The sequence below is a fragment of the Drosophila tropicalis genome, unplaced genomic scaffold, assembly GCF_018151085.1.
Source record: "Drosophila tropicalis isolate 14030-0801.00 unplaced genomic scaffold, ASM1815108v1 contig_878, whole genome shotgun sequence".
In the NCBI taxonomy this organism is placed as follows: domain Eukaryota; kingdom Metazoa; phylum Arthropoda; class Insecta; order Diptera; family Drosophilidae; genus Drosophila; species Drosophila tropicalis.
In genome coordinates this window covers 16,178,282-16,198,893 of record NW_027173374.1, presented here as the reverse complement: position 1 = coordinate 16,198,893, position 20,612 = coordinate 16,178,282, and the positions used below count along the sequence as shown (strand labels likewise).

Below are 20,612 nucleotides of genomic sequence, written 5' to 3'. Positions count from 1 at the left end.
ACTAACCAAAGCACCTTGTCTGCGGTGGTTGGTTCAGTCTGGCAATATGCAAAATGTCAGCTGTTATCACCGAGCCGCAATTTTTTAGAGGAATTGATATATTAATAAAAAACTATCACGCTCTAAATAAACAAATATTTGCTGTGGTTATAACTAAAGTTGAAAAGCAACAAAATGGCACTTTCTCGGATTCTACTGAGGAGGAGCTGGAGGACAGTCTTTTGCATTATTCGGACCGTGGCACGTGCACATTTGAAATTGGCTACAAACTACTAACAAAAAAAATGAGAGAAAATGTGATTGGAACAGGGATACTAGGTAAAAGATATCACCCATAAATCATATCAGATGTAATTATGGTGCCTATCTTAAGCAGATTTTGATCAAAAGACCTACCAATGTAAATTTAACAGCAAAGAGCTGGAGGACTTTTGCGTGAGACTTAAAGATGGAGAAGTGGAAGCATCCTTGCTAGAAACAGGGTCTAAATCCCGTTGGGTGCAGTTCGTTTTGATCCCGAAACTTCTCAGCTGGTGCCAAAGTTATGGGGAGAAAGGCGATATTCAATCGCTTGGTCTTGTTGATTTGGAAAAGTATAATAATTTGTACAAGGACCTAAAAAAAAAGCATGCCCAGACCCTATTGGAATACTGGAAGCAGGCCAATGAATCTACAGATCCGCTCAAATTCATATACGAAGATTTGGCCATTGCAGCGTATCTCATCATCTTGTGGAGCGAGACTCAAACAGAGCCACGAGCTTTTGCAGATTTAGGATGTGGAAATGGTCTGCTTGTCCACATTCTTATCGCGGAAGGCTATGAAGGTTACGGCTACGATATCCGAAAGCGTAAGCTTTGGTCCCTGTATAACGAACATACGCAATCCAGACTCATAGAACAGGCTGTGGAGCCCAAGAGTTTTACATTGGCGAGCCCCCACATCGACTGGCTAATTGGCAATCATTCGGATGAATTGTCACCCTGGCTACCTGTGCTGGCCGCCAGATTTAACACCAAGTTTTTCCTATTGCCGTGTTGTGCCTTTGAGCTGTCAGGCTTAAAATTCCAAAGACGAAACACAGGCATAAGTGCGTATCAGGATTTCTATAAATATGCCACCAATTTATCGAAACAATGTGGTTTTGATACGCTTCAAGATCGCCTTAAAATTCCCAGTACAAAACGGTTAGCCTTAATTGGACTCAAGAGAGGAGCGAGAGATTATGAAAATATCGTAAAGGAAGAGTTGGAGAAATTCAAAACTGGCGATCAGCTTTCTGTTAAAATTCGGCAGAAAGAGGAAACTGTCCGAAATTGCACTCAAGTGGAAAAAAGCATTATCGATTCATTAGTATTGAAGATATTTCGCTTGCTTCTAAATGATAACGAGGATAACTGGTCAGGACGGCTATCCATGCGGATTATTGCTCAGAATTTAACCAGAGACGAGCTTAAAGGTATAAAATCCGAGTGCGGGGGCATAAAAACTCTGCTAAGGAACAAACACGAGGTATTTGAGTTTTGTGGAAATGATTTAATTGGCATACGCAAACCCAAGAGGTCTGGAGTCCTTTCACACAAACTTACAACCAAAAAGAGGCATTGCTTCTTCAGACTGCATCATCCGCTTGGATGCCCGCTCAAAGATTCCGACTGCTCTTTTATACATTAATTGTGCTCCGTATACTTTACAATAAAATTTGTTGCAATTCGTGCATCTGCCGCATATAAAGCAGTGGTTTCTGTTAGTAGTCTTTGTAGTTGAATAATGGATATTCAGTAGTACAAATTCGATTGTAATATAATTTATTAATTAATTGTCCTCGGATTATAAATTGAAGTAAAAGTTTTGAATTATTTTGAATGCGCCAGAAACGTTGTTAAAATCTAGGAGTAATGATGTCTTTAACGTGAGCTATCTGAGCTGTTACTGCGACGTCGTCGGCGAATTGGAGAGCGCGAACGACGACGTGGAGAGGAACGACGTCCACGGGGTGGGGGCGAAGGACGACGTCCGCCTCCACCACGATTGTTGAAGCGATTAAAGTTGGGAGGGGACCGCCAGCGATTGCCTTGGGGCCGGCGCATTGGTGGCGAGGGGCGACGAACTGGTGGCCTCTGCTTGGGTATAATGAGTGGAGATACAGTAATCTCTTGGCCATCGATTTGACCACCATCCATATGCTTCATAGCCGATTTGCAATCCTCAGGCGTGCCGTACTCAACATATGCTAAGCCACGTCCAAAATTAGGATGAAAGCGATCTGTTGGAAATTCAACGCTCTTCACCTCGCCGAAGCTACTAAAGATCTCCAATACGTGATCTTTTGTTACGTTGCGGGTCAGTCGGCCCACATGGATGCGCACCGGCTTTGGGGTAGGAGATCGAGAGCGAGATCTAGAACGGGAACGCTCACGTCGTTTGGCCGGTGGAGTCCTGTCCCTGCGTCGTGGTGAACGAGACCGACTTGCCGAGCGAGATCGTTCGCGCTTGACATTGGTGTTTTCCCCAACTGCTCCTCGATCGCGTTCGTTGGAGCCTCCACCGCGGCGAGCACGGTCTCTTGACCGCGAACGCTCACGATCCCTGGAACGTCGATCACGATCACGCTCAGGCTCCTTGCGGGCTTTACTATTTGGTCTGGGTGACTTGCTCGCCCGTCGTGGAGATCGGGAACGTGAGCGTGAACTAGCCTTATCTTTGTCTTTTCCAGGTCCGCGGCGGCGATTTTTCTCACTGCGATCGGAATCGCTGGAGGACGAAGAAGACGAGCTGGATGAGTCGCTGGAGCTGCTCGAGCTTGAGCGTGAGTCTGAGCCAGAACTGCTTCGTGACGAGCTACTATCAGATGAGCTAAAAATTTGTTAAATTAATCAATTTACGGGTTGGAAAAACCACGGTTTTCCGAATTACCTTCGACTGGACTCGCTGCTGGAGGAGGCCGAACCACGGCGTTTGCGTTCACGTTCGCGCTCTCTTCGTGATGAGGAGTTGCTAGCTCCAGACTTGCCGCCGTCTTTCTCTTTTGCGTCCTTCTCTTTATTTTCCTTTTCCTTCTCCTTTTCACCCTTTTCAGCAGATGGGGAACGGGCACGCGCCCTGCAATCGTTTTTCAAGAAGCCAAAGCAATTTCGGTTTCCGTTAGAAGTTCAATAATTGAATGCTTGTACTTACATTTTTTTAATAGAATTTATCTTGGGGGTCTCAACTAATTTTCAGAGGAAAACTCTTTGCACAAGTTTTGTTTAATTATTTCAATATTATTTTCTCTCGGCTTTTTCGTACGTCGAGCGGCGTTCTCTTTAACATAAACAGTGTGACCGTTCCCAAGCTGTCAAAATAACTTTGAGGAATATTTATCTGCCTCATTTTGAGCATGCTCAATTTTACAACACTATTACTGTGTTGAATAATCACACTGTCATAAGGTGTGCGAAGGTAAACTCCCATAGAAAGATACATTTCCACGCATATATATAATTTTCATGTTTAATCAAGTGCAATTTGTATTGAATGTGGAATTGGAACTGCTCCAGCAATAGTGTAATGCATATTGTGCTTCGTATTATTAACGTATGTATATACATATATATAGTAAAAATTACATAAAACGCAAATTGTTAAAAGCCACTTTTTCGTTTTTATCTGCGGTGACGAAGTGGTTGTCATTGTGTGTTTCCTTGTATGCGTTTGCGTGTGTGTGAGTTGTGAACTTGTATTGTTGGGGGCGGGGGAGACACAGAGTTTCGATTTTCCATCCATATCTATACTCAGAGAGACAGTCGGAGAGAGAGAGAGAACCACTACGTCTTTGTCTGCCGTTTCGTGAACAGCTCCGTCATTTTTGCTGCTCCCGAGTATGTGTATTTCTGTGTCTGTGTATAATATTATTAATTTTTGCCTCTATAAACAATTTAGCAATAGCTGTAGTCTTAGTGTATTTGTTCGTGAATGTGTGTGGAAAGTGTAATTTTTTGTTTTGATGGGCAGCGACAAGCTAATACATACATATGTAAATACATACACCTTACACACTGTATGTAGCTATTTAAGATACATACTTGTGTACATACATATGTATGTACATGCTATATGTAAAGTTAAAGTCTTGAACAGCCCTTTAATCGTATTTTGAATGTATTCAATGTACAAAAGTATTCGTATACTATAGTATACATATTCATACATCAAGTCGAAAAAAAGTCGTCGCTGAAGTTGCCTGCCATGACTACGCAATAGCAACAACAAGAGGTGGGTCCTCTCTCTTTCTCTATATATTATTCTCTCTCCCTCTCTCTCTGTTACACATATCTCCAGTTTTCTTTGTGTTTGTGAGTGTGTGTGTGTGTGTGTGTTTCTTTGGGGTTGGGAAGTGGGGGCCATATTCGTAAATGACTACACTATAGCAGTGAGGAGTTGTCACTACATGGAATGACTTGCTATATCGATAATCAGCTGATCGGACAGTATTTGGAATGACATCAATTTAAAGCCAATTAAACACAAAAAATTGTATTCCATAATAGTTATTCTTTGTGTTGACAAGAACTGTGTGTGTTTCAAAAATATCAGCACACATTTATACATAAGATTTTTAAACAACCAATGTTAAGTGAAAGCTATTAATATTTCTGTTTGCTTTGATGTGAACAACAGGTCGAATGATCGATATTATATCGACTAAAACTCTTCTTGGCACACACACACATGCACACACATCTCAGTTAAGTCAACTAAAATGGGGGATTCAGTTCACAATTACAACCATTATTTGTCACTAAAAGGCTAAGCATTTTGTATATTTATTACTGCCTGCCTAATTTTGTTAACATGTTTTCTAGTTTTTACACATATAAATATATAATTGGCATAATATTTTTTTATCCATTTGGCTGCAATTATAACCTGGCTTTACATATATTTACATAAATACATTTATTAATAAATTAACAAACCGAAAGTATTCTTGCAGTTCATCTTATGTTCAAAATGCTTTCAAATAATAGTAAATATATGTAGTTCATAAATTTGCACAACAACAAGACTTACTGCAAGAGTTCAGAATTATAAACCCAATGTATTTAGTCTATGACTATATATCTTAAACATGAATGTAATAGCAAATGTTTTCTTTTACTTTTATTTTCTTTGTTTTTAGCATACATACAAAATATTTTATTGCTGGTTTTGGTGGTAAATTTCCATTTGTTAACGGCCGTGGCCAAGACGCGCCCGCTTCTTTAACACAAATATAAAATATAAAACAAAAACACACCTGTCTTTCTCTCTCTATTTCTCTGTTCATTTAGTTGTATTTATTGTCATGTAAAGCAACAAAACAAAACTAAAACATGTTATGTATTATACTAAGTAACGGGTCACAAACAAAAAATCTGCACTAGTTTGAATGGCTTGCAGTTTTGTGGTTTTTTTTTTTCGGTTTTAAACAACAATTTATTGCAGTATTAGTGTGACAAAAGTAAATAAACAGAGCTTATATGTGTATTAATATTAAATGATATGCTTAAACAAAAGATTGTGCAGATTTTTGATTGTGACCCGTTAAACCAATGTAGGACATAAGACTGCCGTCCCCCGTTGACGTTGTATTTGTCACTCAAGTATCTCACACTGATAAGTACTACTCTGCAACAAATCAAAAGCCCACCTCAACCTCAAGTCCTTGTACTGCATACAAAATCAACCAACCAACCAAAGAACTGTCTACTGCAACTGGCAACAGAATACGGCTTTAGTTTGTAAGCTTTAAGTGGGATGAGTAAAAAATCATTGCGCATTTTCTATGCTTCAAATAACGATATACAGACCTCTTCATGAGTTTCATCAGAACGATGACAAAAGGGTCATCGAACCTAACATTATATATATCTACATATACATATGTATAAATACGCCATTGCTTTTTACTCAACCTACACATACATATAAACTTAAATCAAAACGATAAAACCATAAAATATGTAACAATTTCCGAAAATTATTTATTTTTATCTTTTTTTCTTTGGACTAGTTCACTTTGTATTTTATTTGTATTTGTCCTATGTTCTTCTTAATGGTTCCGTATATAATCTAACCCGCCCCATTCATCACATTACACACTGTTTGTTATTATGTATATGCACATGTACGTTTACTTTACGCGTAGTGAATTATATATTGATATTGATACTCGACACAGACACTGCAATCGAAGCAAACACACACAAATTCATAAACACATACACAAATGTACGTTAAGTGTAACTGTTGATCTGGAATTATTCTCGATTTGTACTAACAGCGATAAGAAATTTGTAATCAGTCATTTACCCAAAAGAAAAAAAAAAAAAAACGAAACAACTATATACCAAAACTTACACTAATAACGAAACGTTCTTTGTTTAGTTTACAAAAATTCATGTCACACAAACATTTACACATGTCTAGCATTCAAAAAAACATATAATGTATATTATATAAAGATCTAATCGCATTCTTTACAAGGGGAAACGAGATGGTCGAGTCATTCTTATCCAAGATCGTTAATTTATTATTATTCATTTTTTATTGAACTATCTATCTCTGAAGGACTTTTTAAGCTACAGATAAACGATACAATTGTTAGCAAACTGAGCAATAAAAGTAAAGAGTAAAAGACTGAAAATGGAAAGAAAAAAAATTAAAAAAGACTGAGCACTATGACACACATATGTACATATGTACATATAAAAAAAAATTAAAAAAAAAAAAAGCTTCTTGTAATAGAGAAATAGATCTTTATCTTTTACACATTATGTTAAACATTTTATTGTAAGTGTACCTGCAGCTTTTCCGTATACATATCCACATATAAATATTTACCTTTATCTACTATATAGTTAAAAGACTAACCCAGCACGTATCGCTCATTTTAAAATCATATAATCTCGAATCAAAACGTATTAAAGCTACACTGTTAAAACCAAAAAATCAAATATCGTTGCTGTTTTATTTATCTACTCTTTCCACTCTATCTCTTTCTCTATATGCATAGATATAGAGATATTTAACCACACACAAATAAAACTTATAAATATATATATATATACATACATATACATACATACCATAAGTAAGTATATTTGAACAGAACAAGAAATAAGTGTTTTTATATACCTCTAGTTGTATCTTTTTCTATTTATTTATGGAATAATTATTATTGAGCATGTTGGCTTGTTGGTTGTTTGCTTTTTGTTATGGAGCGCGGGTTTTGGCTTTGGAGAGAACCACCCCCACTTATAGATAATAGAAACATAGAGTTAAACAATGTGTGTCCCCTGTGTGTGTGTGTATGTGTGTGTGTGTGTAAAGCGCCAACATTTTGATAAGCAAACATTCTCGTTGCAGCCATAAATCATAAAGAAACAAAGAATTCAAGCAAAATAGACACAACTCAAGACTCAAAGCAAATCCTAAATCCATATATATAACAAAACGTACATCAAAAGTGCATACAGCACCAGTATGCTGAACTCAAATGCCAACAACAACAACAGCAGCCGTAGGCCCTTTTCACGTAACTCCTCATCGGCCCGTTCCCATCGTGGCGGACGTATGCTATACTCCCCACATCCGCATCCTCAGCAGCAGCAGCAACAGCAATTGCAGCAGCAACAACGTTCCAATAACAACAATAACCTCTTACCTGGACATAGTCCCTGGTGCAATGTGAATATAAATCGCAATGAGAACAACTGCAATGGCAACAACAACAACCCAAATAATAAAGACGCAGTCGAAGGACGAAACTTAAATTGGTAAGATTCGCCGGCTATGGAATTCATATATACATATAAAAGTGAATAATGTTAGCTTTAAGTGGACATAAAAGCGAATTTGAAGTAACCCACCCGCCAACCAAAAACCAAAACCTTACATTCCTGCCTCCTTACCACCCACTCCAGAGCCTTTTATATCCATTTTCCCCATGCCCTAACTAGATCCTGCGCCGTTATTCCCACACCATAGTTAATAACAAGAACAGTTTCAAACTCTCTCTTTCTTTCTACATATGTATATACATATATATATATATATATACATATATATATATATTTATATATATATATATATATAAAATTCATATATATCTATCTATATCTTCGTAAAACGACACCTCAAAAATCGCTTTTAGGTTAAAGGGAGAATTTTGTAATCAATAATACAAAAAAAAGGAAAAATTTTTAAAAGACATCGTATTTGGCTGTTAACCGTTGAATTTTCGAAAGCACTTAACCAAAAAAAAAAAAATAATCGAAAAACAAAAACTAAGCTTGCATCGGTACAAAATATATAGATACTTGTTAAATCTTTTATCATCATTTGTATTATTAATTTTGTTCTGTCTCACTTTCTCTATATCTATGTTATGTTTTGTTATCAGTCAATTGGCATCCATTCGATCATATTACGTACATTCTCACATTAAACATACAAACCACAATCATCATTGTATCTATATCTCTCCGCATTCACAGTAAATCTAATTCAAATTATTATTATAACTTTAAATACATAATTTCTTTCCTCACACTTTTCAACAATAAGAAGGAGTCCACGAATAGGACTTTTTATTTTATATATCGCTTCTATTGTAATCAACTAAACTAAAATAGATTTATTTTTGGATCAGTAAGAAGCTCCGTAGAACAGAATCTTTAATGTTCAATGTTTTAAAGACAAAACTTTACCCCTAACAACAATAATAAATCATAAACAAAAATCATATTTTTAATTGAGAAAATGCATGAAAAGCACTTGAAAAAACAACTGACGAATTAAACTAACAAAATTATGTAGAACATTTTCTTAAGTTTTTCTGTAGTTGTTTCTTTGTCCAAATAAACAAAACCAAGCTTCTTAATTTTTTGTAAAGCGCGCCTAAGTCAATAATACCAAACAGCATGTTCTCTCTATCTTTCTCTGTCTCTTTTTCTCAATATACAATAATTCTCATATCATATTCCAAAACAAAACCCGTATGGGTCCCAGGACATTTTAACCCTGAAACACAGATAAAAAAAACCACAAACTTCACCTAATCTGTCTGTTTTTAAACGATGTCAAATTTGTAGTTGGTAAATTACTATTTCCTATATTGTAACGCTATAATTATAACGCTTTAGCTATACGCCTTAGGGTCTCTTAATTAAACAAACTTTATTTATCTTTAAAACGAATTCCACATTGTGGTTTTGGTTTTGGTCAACAAACAAAACTAATCGATTCTATACAGTAAGCATAATGTAATAAGAATTATATTCAAGAAAGTTTCCAGGTGTTTTTCATGCATCTTTAAAAAAAAAAAACCTCCGTAAACAAGTTCTGCAATCTCTATTATCTACCATTGTTTTGAATTTCGGTTCGATCCACTATTTAATGGAATTACACTACGATCAAAAAGAAAATAGAAAAGATTCTTTTTTATAAATTCGCTCCTAAAAGTAGGCCACACTTTTGTCAGGCGAATGCTAACAGAATCGTAGACTTTAAGTTCTTGAGGGACTCTTTCATACTGCAGAGTGTGGACCCAAATGGATGTTATGCCATCCAAAACTATATGATCCATTTCTTTTTCCCTCTCCCTTTCTGCCTTTGCTCCTGAGTTTTGAAAAGTTTTTGATTTCGCTGCAAATACTTTAATCTTGATTTCTATTTGTTTGCTTCACGTTTGTCTTAAAAAAAATAAACAGAACACAAATGCGATGATAACAAAAAATATATGAAATAACAATGCAACCAAAAATGTAAAAAAAAGTATAAAAACCGAAAAATATGCAAAGTGCAAGCCAAAGTATGAATTTAGTTACAAAATTTCCTCTTTATCCAAACCGTACAAAGTAAATATAGTTGTAATTACTTTCGATTCAACCAATTTTCTGAATGATGCATTTTAGTTGAGTTTCTTGATTGATTGACTTGATCTCCTTATTAACATACATACGTATATTCTATACTGTATTGGTATTGAAATTCGATTATAAAATTAAAATTGGAATTGGTATTTATACAATAAATATTTCTTATATTATTTTGTGGCCAAGATCAATAAACTCAGCTTGATGTTTTACTTATTTATTTGCATTTTGCACACTGCGGCTTAGAATGTTTTAAATATAAATAAAACCAAAGCAAACCCAAAAACAAGTTTCAATGTAACTAAATAGAATTTGGAACAAAACAAAAAACCAAAAATAGATAACTTAATTGTTTTTATAATTTATTATTATTATGTAAATGTGTGTGTGTAACTTATAAGCCAGCAAAAAAACAAAACCAACAATATCTACAAACAACAGCATTTTAATGGTCTTTGTCACAGTCTGTTTTTGAAGTATTGAAATAGTTGTCTCTTTGGTTAATAGCATAGACACCATTTCAAATCAACAACATCCCAAAACCAGAGGGGCCGCATGCACTTCGGCAAAGCCTTTCTTTCTATACCCTCGCAAACGACAAACGTGTCCAGATGTGCATCCATCAAATCAATATATGTACATATGTAGATGGTGTACAAAACTCATTTCTGAATTAAACTTTGGAAATGAAATTGAAATTCTATTAAAGTTAATTTGTTTATTCGTGCAGTAAATATCTTGAGCCCTATGGTTCCGACTTTCCCGAAGAAGTGTCTTTATTCTGATTACTGTTGGCTCTTTGCAAGGGTATACAAGTGTTTTTATTTTTTCTTAGATATTTTTGTAATTACTACAACTGAAGCTTTTGCATAAGATATAAATAAGTGGTTAAATGACGGCACCCCCCTTCTCATCACGATTCTTGCCGCCGTGCCCTGTGTGTGTGTATATAACTATTGCTATTCTAAAAACCCGTATATACTATATCCCATATAAATAAACAGATCGATCTTGATCCGAACTTTCAACTGTCACCCGAGTATTGTCCAAGCTTTTTGCAATCGCATGCGGTTGACTCTCCCCTTCCATGGAGAGAGTTTTTTCACAGCAAATTACAAAAACTCAAATGCTCAAGCTTAAAATAATGTTTTATAAAGTATCGGTTCAGTTTTAGATATATTTCGTTATGTTACTTTTGTGGATTTTCCCTTTTTCCAGTCTTATTTTACTTTTTATTTTTGAGCATGTGAAGCACACTCTCTCTCTCGATATCTCTCTCTTCCTCTATATCTCTCTCTATATATATTTCTCTTATTTCTCTACATACAAGTAAATTTCTCTTTTTCTCGTGTTTAGCTAGTGAGAACGGCCTTATGTTGTGACTATATTTAACAGTTTATTAACCGTTACATTTTAAAAATAGTGTGTGCGAAAAAAGTGTGTGCGGTTGATTTTGATTATACGATTTTGTTATTTCTGTTGACTTAACATTTCATTTTATTTTAGTTCCTTTTGTTCGTTTTGTGGTAAGCGTAGTGTGCATAAACGGCGAATATAAAGAAATAAATAAATAAAATAGCAAACCAAAACAAACTAACAAAATTTCTATCTAAAATGCATTCAAAAGCATTGAAAAATGCCGAAGAAGCAAAAAAAAAAAAAAACCGAAAATCAAGAGAAATATGTGAAAGTTAATTAGTACGTACGTATTTGTTTCTACTAAATGCATATTGTGTGTATATGCGTGTATATGTAGTAGTTATTTACAATATAATTATATATGATTCAAAACAATTCTAAATGCAGGCATAGTGAGCTTCTCCTACATATGCACGCATTGCCGTTACTCTATACATAAATATATGTGTGTGTACATATTGATATTATATATATATCTATATTAAACTAATAATCTAATTATTGCATTTTGCCATTTACATATATATTATTTTTATCTTTTTCGTTTTTCTTTCTTCTTCATATATATATTACCAAAAAAAATCTGCAAACAATAAAAAAAATCAAAAAACTATATAAATAACGTATATGTGTGTGGCGACCACTACCACTCTGCATATATACACTACTAATACTACTACTACTACTACTACCACCTACTACTACCTGTACATGTATTATGCTGCATACCAACAACAAAAATAATAACTATTTTATATGGGTTGTGTTTATAACACACACACACATACACTACTGCTACTGCATTGATTTGAATTGAATCATTTTCAAATGTATCTCGTAAAAAACCGAATATTATATTATATGCGTATTATATATGTATTACATATCTTATCTAAATGCAAATGCAAACTTAATATTTCAAATCCAAAACCCAATCGAAAATCCAGCGATGTACAAACAAGTAATTCTAGCGGAACTTGTATCTATAATAATAATAATAATAACAACAACAATAGCAAAACAAATCAGAGCCACCACACAAATCACAATCATCGTCATAACCATCATCCGAATCAAAATCAGCATCCGCTTTCCCCTCACCCGCCACAGTATACTCAGTATCGTTCACATACCTCAACACCCCCCAACAATAAGACATTCCGGCAATTTGAGTAACAACCATTCACAAGCCACCCATTCGATTTATGGATCGGGTTCTAGTCACTCCTCCGCACAGAACTACTATGACATTTGTCATCACAATCGGTCATCAGATGGCTCGCCACCGCTTCCTACCTATGGATCCATGTCCGTGTCCCTTGTCCGTCTGAATCCAGCCCGCCTATGTGTTACTGTAGCCGCCCCTGCAGCCAGTCCAATATCACCCTTACCATCCGCTATCCATCCTGAACAACGCCGTCCGCCGCCACCTCCACCACCACCACCCCCACCTCTGATTGTTACCTATCCCAGCGATCCCAGGCCCCGTCATAATTCCCAACGTCCTCAGTATCAGCCTCACTACCAATACCACCATCATTACCACCATCAATACCAACACCTACACCAACACAATCTTCATTATCACCAGCAACAACAGACTAATCGCCAATCCCTCCCGCTAACACGTACGATTTCAAATTCAACCAACGCAACAACTTTAAATTCAAATTCAATCAGTCCAACAACAAATAGTTATCTCACTGATGTTGTGAATGTAAATTCTTGTAACGATATAATTCCGATTCCCCCTGGGTCGTCGCCGTCGTCGTCCTTGACGCCGCAACAACAACAATTTAATAATGCATCCGCACCCATCAATAGCCATAACAACCAGGGACAAGGATCACATCAACACCAACAACAGCAGCAGCAACAACAGCAGCAGCAACGCAACTATCGCGGAAATAGTGGGAATAATGGTAATGTTAACGGTCCATCCGATTATATGAACTATCGTCGCGGTGGCATCTGTCCACCCTTATCACGCGAATATGCCGGTAACAACAACAGCAACACCAATGGACACAATCGTCGCCACATGACAGAGAACCATGCCTCGTCATCCATGATGGCCAATCAGCATATTTCAGGACAAGGTGGAGGTCACCATCAGCGCAATTACAACGATAGAAATTCCAATGTGAGTGCTCTTGAATATTGTTGGTTGATATTCATTAAATTAAAAACACAGTCAGTTAATAGTTTATGAAACTGCTTTCCATACAAAAAGGGCTTTTGAAAAATTGTCACTTATTTGGCTAGTAAACCGACTATTGTCGGTCTGTCTAATAAGGCATTGTGTTTTAATAATAACCCACAATATTTGCAATTTCGTTTTAGCATTTTGGAAATTCGGATCAAGATCATCGATCTGAAAGCTCCAATTATAACTTCATGCGCAATGGAAGTGGAGGTTATGGCCGGAATGGCAATTCTCACTATCAGCATTTGAACAATGGCAATGGATATGGAAACAACAACAATGGTCCTTCGTCATCCTCCGGCGGTCCGGGCTTGATGGGTGAACTACCTTCTGGTTCTGGGCTATCGGGATCGACGTTGTCGTTGAATAACAACAACGGATCTGGCCTCAATTCAGACAGTCCGTCACGCAAACGACGTCGCATCTCCGGAAGGCCGAGCCAATCGCCGCCAGCAATTTGGGAGCCAAGGCGCTCGCAACGTGTCATAGTGAGTATGGTTAAAAGGGGTATTAAGTGCAAAATATATATTAAATTTATTGCCGCAGATGCAACAGGGCAGTCCCCCGCTGCGTAGGCCCCGATTACGTGACGTTGCCACATCCACACAGCAGCAACAGCAGCAGCAGCAATATGCACACGCCCAGCAGCAGCAACAGCCGCCGAATTATCATCAGATGCACCACCATCAACCGCAGGCCCATTATGTTCCTCAGCAGCAGCAACAACAACCACCACCCCATCCTCAGAGATCGCCGTGGGACATGCCCGGCAACGGTCCAAACGGAGGATCAAATGGCGGCAATGGTAGCGTACCATCAAGCAGTTCAGTGGGAGCCATTTTGCAACAGGTACAAGGACCGCCTCAGCCTCCGCCACCGCCGACTTCGTTGATGGTTGACCTCAATTTGAACCAGGTACCCGTCAGCCTAGCGCTACGCCAAGAGCCCATCTGGGCTTCGTTCTGCACATACCCGATGCCGACGCAGGCACGGCTGGCTCCGTGCCATCTGCACGGCGTATACACACCCTTCCCCGCACCGCCGCCTGGCCTAGCCGCTGCCCCGCCTATGCAGGTAGCCCACCAGGTACCTACACCCACACAAATGGCAGCCGCAGCAGCTGCTGCCCAGCACATGATCGCGCAGGCCACGATCACAGCCCAACAGCAGCAGCGGGACGTGGCTGCCATTGCCGTGGCCAATCTGACACCAATTGAGCCACCGGTGACGGCCCACCACTTAGACGGCCATCATGCCGCAGCCCCCGGTCCGGTCACTGCCCAACCGCCACATCCACATGCCCATCAGCTAGCACCCGGTATCCACATAGCATCTATGAGCGCCGCTGCAGCAGCGGCCACTCATCATCTACATTCCACGGCAGCTGCTGCTGCAGCCGCCGTCCAGGTATCCCAGATGGCTGGTCCACCACAGATCATTATGTCATCGGAGCGTCGCACATTCCCACCTCATCGTCGTATTCCTCGCTTCTGGACCGCCAATCATGGACAGCATCGTCATGTTCTGCCTCCCCAATCGCTGGCAGCTCACCAAGCTCCCGTTCAAATCCAGACAACAGCGGGCATTATTAATCCGGGCTTCTTGCTCAACTTCCTGTAAGCATAATGACATTCATGCCGTTCATTACAATTTATTTAATGGCTTCGTTCAACCGTTCCAGCGCTATGTTCCCGCTTTCGCCATATAACCAGCACGATCTTAACTCCGGAGACACCAACGAGACTGAGAACTATGAGGCGCTCCTCAGTCTGGCAGAACGTTTGGGCGAGGCCAAGCCTCGTGGTCTTTCACGCAACGAGATTGACCAACTTCCTAGCTACAAATATAACCCAGAAGTTCACAATGGTAAGTAGCATACCGATTCATTTGAAGCTTTATGACTTCTATCTTTTGTTGACAGGTGATCAAACATCGTGTGTGGTTTGTATGTGTGATTTTGAGCTGCGCCAGCTTCTACGTGTTCTGCCGTGTTCCCATGAGTTCCATGCCAAGTGTGTCGACAAGTGGTTGCGGGTGAGTTCATCATTTTACTTTTAGGGATTTATATGCTTTATCATTTCATTTGTTTCCTGTTTGACTGCAGTCCAATCGTACGTGCCCCATATGCCGTGGCAATGCTTCGGACTACTTTGATGGTGTCGATCAGCAGCAACAGGCCGCCCAATCTGCTGCTGCTAGTGGGGCTGGTGGTGTCAGCACTGGTGCGCTTGCCTCACAACATGCTACAGTTACCAGCAATCCATCATCGTCAGCAGCAGCCGCAGCAGTGGCAGCTGCTGCAGCCACCGCCTCTGCTGTCACTCCTCAGCAGAGTCAAGCTGCTTAGGACCTTGGCCACGGGCCAGGCGTATCCGTACCCGTACCCATCATCATATTCCAAACGCATTCGCCAACAGCAGCCATAGCAGAAGGTGCAAGAGGATGGAGGTGGAGACGTAGCAGAAGGAACCGAAACCTTCACTTGATGTAACTGCCAAAATGCTAACCTTTTAACGGATTCCACCCTCACCCACATCCACACAATCAAAACCAGCTTCATCCACACCTACAATATTTTCAATTAGCTTATGTATGTAGATACACAGGTACAGATCTTGGGCGTGAAAAGTTTGTATGCGAATCATAATGGTAATCGGCAGACCACCAGGATTATATATATAGGTATAGATATTTGTAATACCCACATATATGAAACTGCAAATTACCTTTACAGAATATACTTCCAATTCCACTCCCACGCTCACTTTCCCTGTCGCCCCTTTCCCCCCAGCCCTCCAATTACAGCGAGTACATTCTAATTTTCATATACAAACAAAACATTAATTCGTACATACATACATATATACAACAAAAACATAAAATAAAAACTCTAAATGTTGTATTTTGAAATGTTGCTGTCCACACACACACACACATACACCTACACATACACATACACATGAATATCTTTATGCATACATACAAATTTAAATACGCAGAGAAATTGCAAAAAACTAAATAAGATTATATTTGTATTTGTTTTTCAGTTTCATTTGATGCTAAATCTGTTAATTGTTTCATTTCGATTGAAAAAAAAAAAAAAAAAAATGGAAAAAATCCAAGCAAAAAAAAATGAATTATTGTTTATATTCTTATATACATATATGTATATAGTGCATTGCATTTTATACTTATTGTACGAACTGAACCCACTGAAGAAGTTCTTCTTGCACTAACCAAAGGAAAGAGCAAACTATAATAATCGTGTTTCATTTAAATTTTTCGAAATCGATTTTTGATTTAAATCTAGTGAATACTATAAACAAAAAATAAACAACACTAACTTGAAACATATAAGCAATCTTTAAAGAACGACTAAAATGCAAATAAAAGCCACAACACATTGAAAACAGATTCAGTAACGATATATATACATACATATATAAATTTAGGTACATACAATACACACACAATAATATGAATTTATTAATATGCATACATATACATACATTACATACATAGATACTCGTGTTTGATGGGCTTAATTAAATGTATTTGTAGTAGTATCAAAAAGTAAAAGGCATAATGCGAATATATACATACATACATACTATATTGTAATTTGTAATCCAAAATCCAGCGCAAGCTCAACTTTCTCAAGGTGTAACGCCCCCACCATACACTCCCTGTGCGGCTGCATGTGTTCCTGTACCCCAGATCCTCCCCAGATTCGCAGATCCGTAGTGTTTATTGCCGTTACACAAATGCTGCTGCATTCACAAATATAACAAACAAACTTATATACTACACCTAAAACCTCCTTGAATCAATGTGACTTGTCTATATATTTATGATGATAAAAGAGAATGAGAGTTGGAAGAAGCAGCATCTGATGCAACAAAAAAAAAAAAAAGAAGATATATGATATATACATACATACATACATAGAAAATAGATCATTTTCTTCTACATTAACTATCTACTAGAGTTCTCTCTTTCTCTCTCTCCCTCTCTCTCTCTCTCTCTACTAATGTATAATTGTATATTATGTGGAGACATATTAATTGTATTCTGAAAATTTACATAGTTATTTACATACATACACATGCATACTTGATTCCTTCTCGTATATCGTATGTACGCGAGTGTCCTAGTAACAAAACAAAAACACGCACTAAGCCTGTAAAACAGTAAAAGTAACAGTAACATTTTTACCAATATACATGTACAAGTACCATACAATAATAATTATCTATGGATATATAATTATATTAATACCAAATGACGAAATGATTCCTGCCCTCCATTCGTATCAAACCATTGAAACTAACTCAACAAAACAAATGAAAAAAAAAAAAAATAAGAAATACATAAACTTTTTATATAGCATTGATTTTTGTGAGAATGGATATTTATATAATATATATACATAGATTAACATTTTTCAACACCTACGCATTAATATATATATATGTATATGTAATACCTTCTAATATGGGATATTTCTATGTTGGTTATAGGCAAGAAGAAGTATTCATTCTTTAGCACTTTTTACCCTAACAAAAAACAAAAATTGTTTTCAACAAATATGAAACCAACAATAACAACAACAACTGCAACAAATACAATGTTCGTTCTACATCCCCATTAACGCTATGCATTAACTAAAATCTTGATACCTAGTTGATATCTATATATGTATAGTATATAGGTGCATATGTGTCGTTTCAACTATGTATATGGGATCGATCGGTGGTATGGCCAGCATTATATTCAATCAGCACTTTAACTTTTTCCAAAAACTCAAATTCATGTTGGGGAAACTCCATAACATGGGAATGGATATATGTATGTATGTAAATGTCTGCCCCACTGATCCGATTGAGGGCGTGAAACGTGTACCGCATATGTAAAATGTGTGTGTGTATTTACTTTTAATCCATATATAAAATAAAAAACAAAAAAATAAAATGGTATTTCCAAAAGACCATTGTAAAGGTGTTGTGCTTTTCTAGAATTTTATTATTAGTAGGTACCATAAAAAAAAAAAAAACAAAAACAAAAAAAACAAACAAATAAAAATACTGAAAGAGGAAAAGTTTATTTTTTGTCACAATAACAACAAAAACAACATAAACAAAGAAAGCGTTATGATAACAAGCAAATAATTATATTTAGAATATACATACATACATATACATTATACGTGAATATGAATTGAATCCTTTTATACGTGCACTGACATATGTACTTACAATATACTTACAACCAAATTCAATCAAGCGAATTAATCTGAAATTTTTTAATAAACCTTTTTCAACTTATGTTTTTGTTTGATTTTCACAGTCCGAAATGCATACGTATTCGGATTGATTGTCAATTTTTGTTAATTACTCGATTTCTACATCTTTCTCTCTGTCCAATGAAAAAAAAAAAAAAAAAAGATTAACTCTCCAAATATCCCCTTCCTTCCAATCTAACTATATAGTTTTCCTTCTAACTATTTTTATCGTTTATCATTGTTTCAACAAATCAAAAGCTTATCATAAAATATATTTATAGTGTAATAAACAAAAAAATTTAAAAAAAAAAAACCAAACAAAAAAATTATAAAGTTTTGCTGTGATGTACGTTATATATATTTAATTACATAAAATGCAATAAAAATTAACAACAAACGAAAAAAACAAAACAAAACCAACAATAAAAACAAGAAACAAAAATTATAACGCATAATTCCAAATTATTATAACAGACCTAAAAAACAAAAAACATTTTATGCATGAGTATTTCTCCGAACAATATGTACGACTTACTACTGAAAACAACATCTACACTTGTCTAGAACTTATGCAAATTTTAAATGTGACTATTATTTTACATTTTTGTAGAGATAAACCAAAACCGAGACACACTCTTCTAGTAATTGTAAAATCAGTTAACCATAGTATTAAAATTCAAATGATAATGAAACGTTTTTCAATGGCATTGTATTGTAAAATGGTGAGCGAGCGTTTTTAATGTTAATTGCAAATTATTTTAAATTTTCGTTTTTGTATTAACTTGCAAAATTTCAATAAAAATTCAATGAACGTCGATAAAAAGCAGTTTTGATTCTATTTAAAAGGACAAGTTAGGTATTCGACAAGACTACAAACATATGTATGTTTCTTAATGGAATGTTATAATGAATTATTAAATTATGACTTGAAATCATAAACACAAAAATGTTGACATCTGCAAGAGGAACAACTTGGACCTTTTAAAAATGGCAGACAGTTGGCAGCGGGTACCTGGATTAAGAAATAAAATAAACCAGAGGACTGGGACTAACTTCGGACGCAATATCGTGAAAAGTAACGAAGTTATTGACAAAAGTCACTGTTTTCGACCGATCGTTTCTATGAGAGCTATATGATATAGTCACCCGATCTTGATCAAATTTGGAAGAGTCGTTTATAAGTGTAACAAGCTTACTAGTTATAGAGTAAAGTTATTGAGAAAAGTCAGTGTTCGTGACTTTGGCGTTTGTATGGGAGCTATATGATATAGTGGTCCGAGTCCGAGTCCGAGAGTGAGTCCGAGATATACAACCCCTGCAGTATATACAAGCTGACATGCAAAATTTCAACTCTGTACGTTGATCCAGACGGACAGATTCTTAAAATAAATTACGTGTTCTGAAACTCAACTGATATCACTTTACCCTTAATCACAACTTCTGCAATTAATTCTTTTTTAAAATGTAACTATTTTCAAATTGTTAAAACCAAAGAGATTTCTTCAAGTATGAACTCATTAACAGATTAATTTAAAAAATTCTAGGCGATATTTGCACGGCCATCAGCCAATTCGCTGCTCTGGCAGCTGAATATTGTATTTTGAACTATATTTGTTTCATAAAAACAAGAAATATTGTAAACTCAGCAATATTTTTGTTTCTTGAAAATAGTGCGAAAAAAAGATTCAAAAAACCCGCGTATTTGAGTATCCGAAATTCGGCATTTGGCAACACCATCTCAAAATTGAACAGCTTTTTTTAGCCGGAATCTAGCCGGGCTAAAATTTACGGCGAGAGGGGCTAAAAA

The 20,612-nt window shown here is 36.6% G+C and overlaps 3 protein-coding genes across 8 annotated transcripts; 2 read left to right on the top strand and 1 right to left on the bottom strand.

Annotated features, from left to right (window-relative positions):
• Positions 1 to 48: 48 nt before the first annotated feature.
• LOC137584045 (probable tRNA (uracil-O(2)-)-methyltransferase) lies at positions 49 to 1,877 on the top strand. Its single transcript, XM_068299280.1, has 2 exons — positions 49 to 318; positions 377 to 1,877. Exons 1-2 carry the CDS (start codon positions 54 to 56, stop codon positions 1,672 to 1,674), a joined length of 1,563 nt encoding a protein of 520 aa, XP_068155381.1. The 5' UTR covers positions 49 to 53; the 3' UTR covers positions 1,675 to 1,877.
• RnpS1 (RNA-binding protein S1) lies at positions 1,792 to 3,329 on the bottom strand. Of its 3 annotated transcripts, none has more exons than XM_068299305.1 (3): positions 3,178 to 3,329; positions 2,917 to 3,102; positions 1,792 to 2,856 (listed from the first exon to the last, which is right to left on the bottom strand). In XM_068299305.1, coding segments are annotated over exons 1-3 (1,137 nt in total). In that variant the 5' UTR covers positions 3,180 to 3,329; the 3' UTR covers positions 1,792 to 1,907. The 3 variants fall into 3 exon arrangements, with proteins under 3 accessions (XP_068155406.1, XP_068155407.1, XP_068155408.1); XM_068299306.1 differs by having other exon boundaries at positions 1,792 to 2,844; XM_068299307.1 differs by having other exon boundaries at positions 1,792 to 2,841.
• Positions 3,330 to 3,439: 110 nt separating this feature from the next.
• Positions 3,440 to 19,628, top strand: mura (murashka). Of its 4 annotated transcripts, XM_068299249.1 has the most exons (9): positions 3,448 to 3,576; positions 5,162 to 5,196; positions 7,390 to 7,799; positions 13,143 to 13,461; positions 13,662 to 14,012; positions 14,071 to 15,140; positions 15,206 to 15,390; positions 15,446 to 15,558; positions 15,629 to 19,628. In XM_068299249.1, the coding sequence occupies exons 3-9, from the start codon at positions 7,507 to 7,509 to the stop codon at positions 15,869 to 15,871; spliced, it is 2,574 nt and encodes an 857-aa protein (XP_068155350.1). In that variant the 5' UTR covers positions 3,448 to 3,576; positions 5,162 to 5,196; positions 7,390 to 7,506; the 3' UTR covers positions 15,872 to 19,628. The 4 variants fall into 4 exon arrangements, with proteins under 4 accessions (XP_068155349.1, XP_068155350.1, XP_068155352.1 ...); XM_068299248.1 differs by lacking the exon at positions 5,162 to 5,196 and having other exon boundaries at positions 3,440 to 3,576; XM_068299251.1 differs by lacking the exons at positions 3,448 to 3,576; positions 5,162 to 5,196 and adding an exon at positions 3,843 to 3,860.
• The last annotated feature ends 984 nt before the right edge of the window (positions 19,629 to 20,612 follow it).

Excerpts from the sequence above, each read along its gene's own strand:
- LOC137584045 (XM_068299280.1), top strand. The coding sequence starts at position 54 with ATGTCAGCTGTTATCACCGAGCCGCAATTTTTTAGAGGAATTGATATA. Across the intron at positions 319-376 it reads GATTGGAACAGGGATACTAG|ATTTTGATCAAAAGACCTAC; the intron begins GTAAAAGATATC and ends TATCTTAAGCAG.
- RnpS1 (XM_068299305.1), bottom strand. Across the intron at positions 2,857-2,916 it reads AGCAGCGAGTCCAGTCGAAG|CTCATCTGATAGTAGCTCGT; the intron begins GTAATTCGGAAA and ends ACAAATTTTTAG.
- mura (XM_068299247.1), top strand. The coding sequence starts at position 12,268 with ATGTACAAACAAGTAATTCTAGCGGAACTTGTATCTATAATAATAATA. Across the intron at positions 13,462-13,661 it reads ACAACGATAGAAATTCCAAT|CATTTTGGAAATTCGGATCA; the intron begins GTGAGTGCTCTT and ends ATTTCGTTTTAG. Across the intron at positions 14,013-14,070 it reads GGCGCTCGCAACGTGTCATA|ATGCAACAGGGCAGTCCCCC; the intron begins GTGAGTATGGTT and ends TTATTGCCGCAG.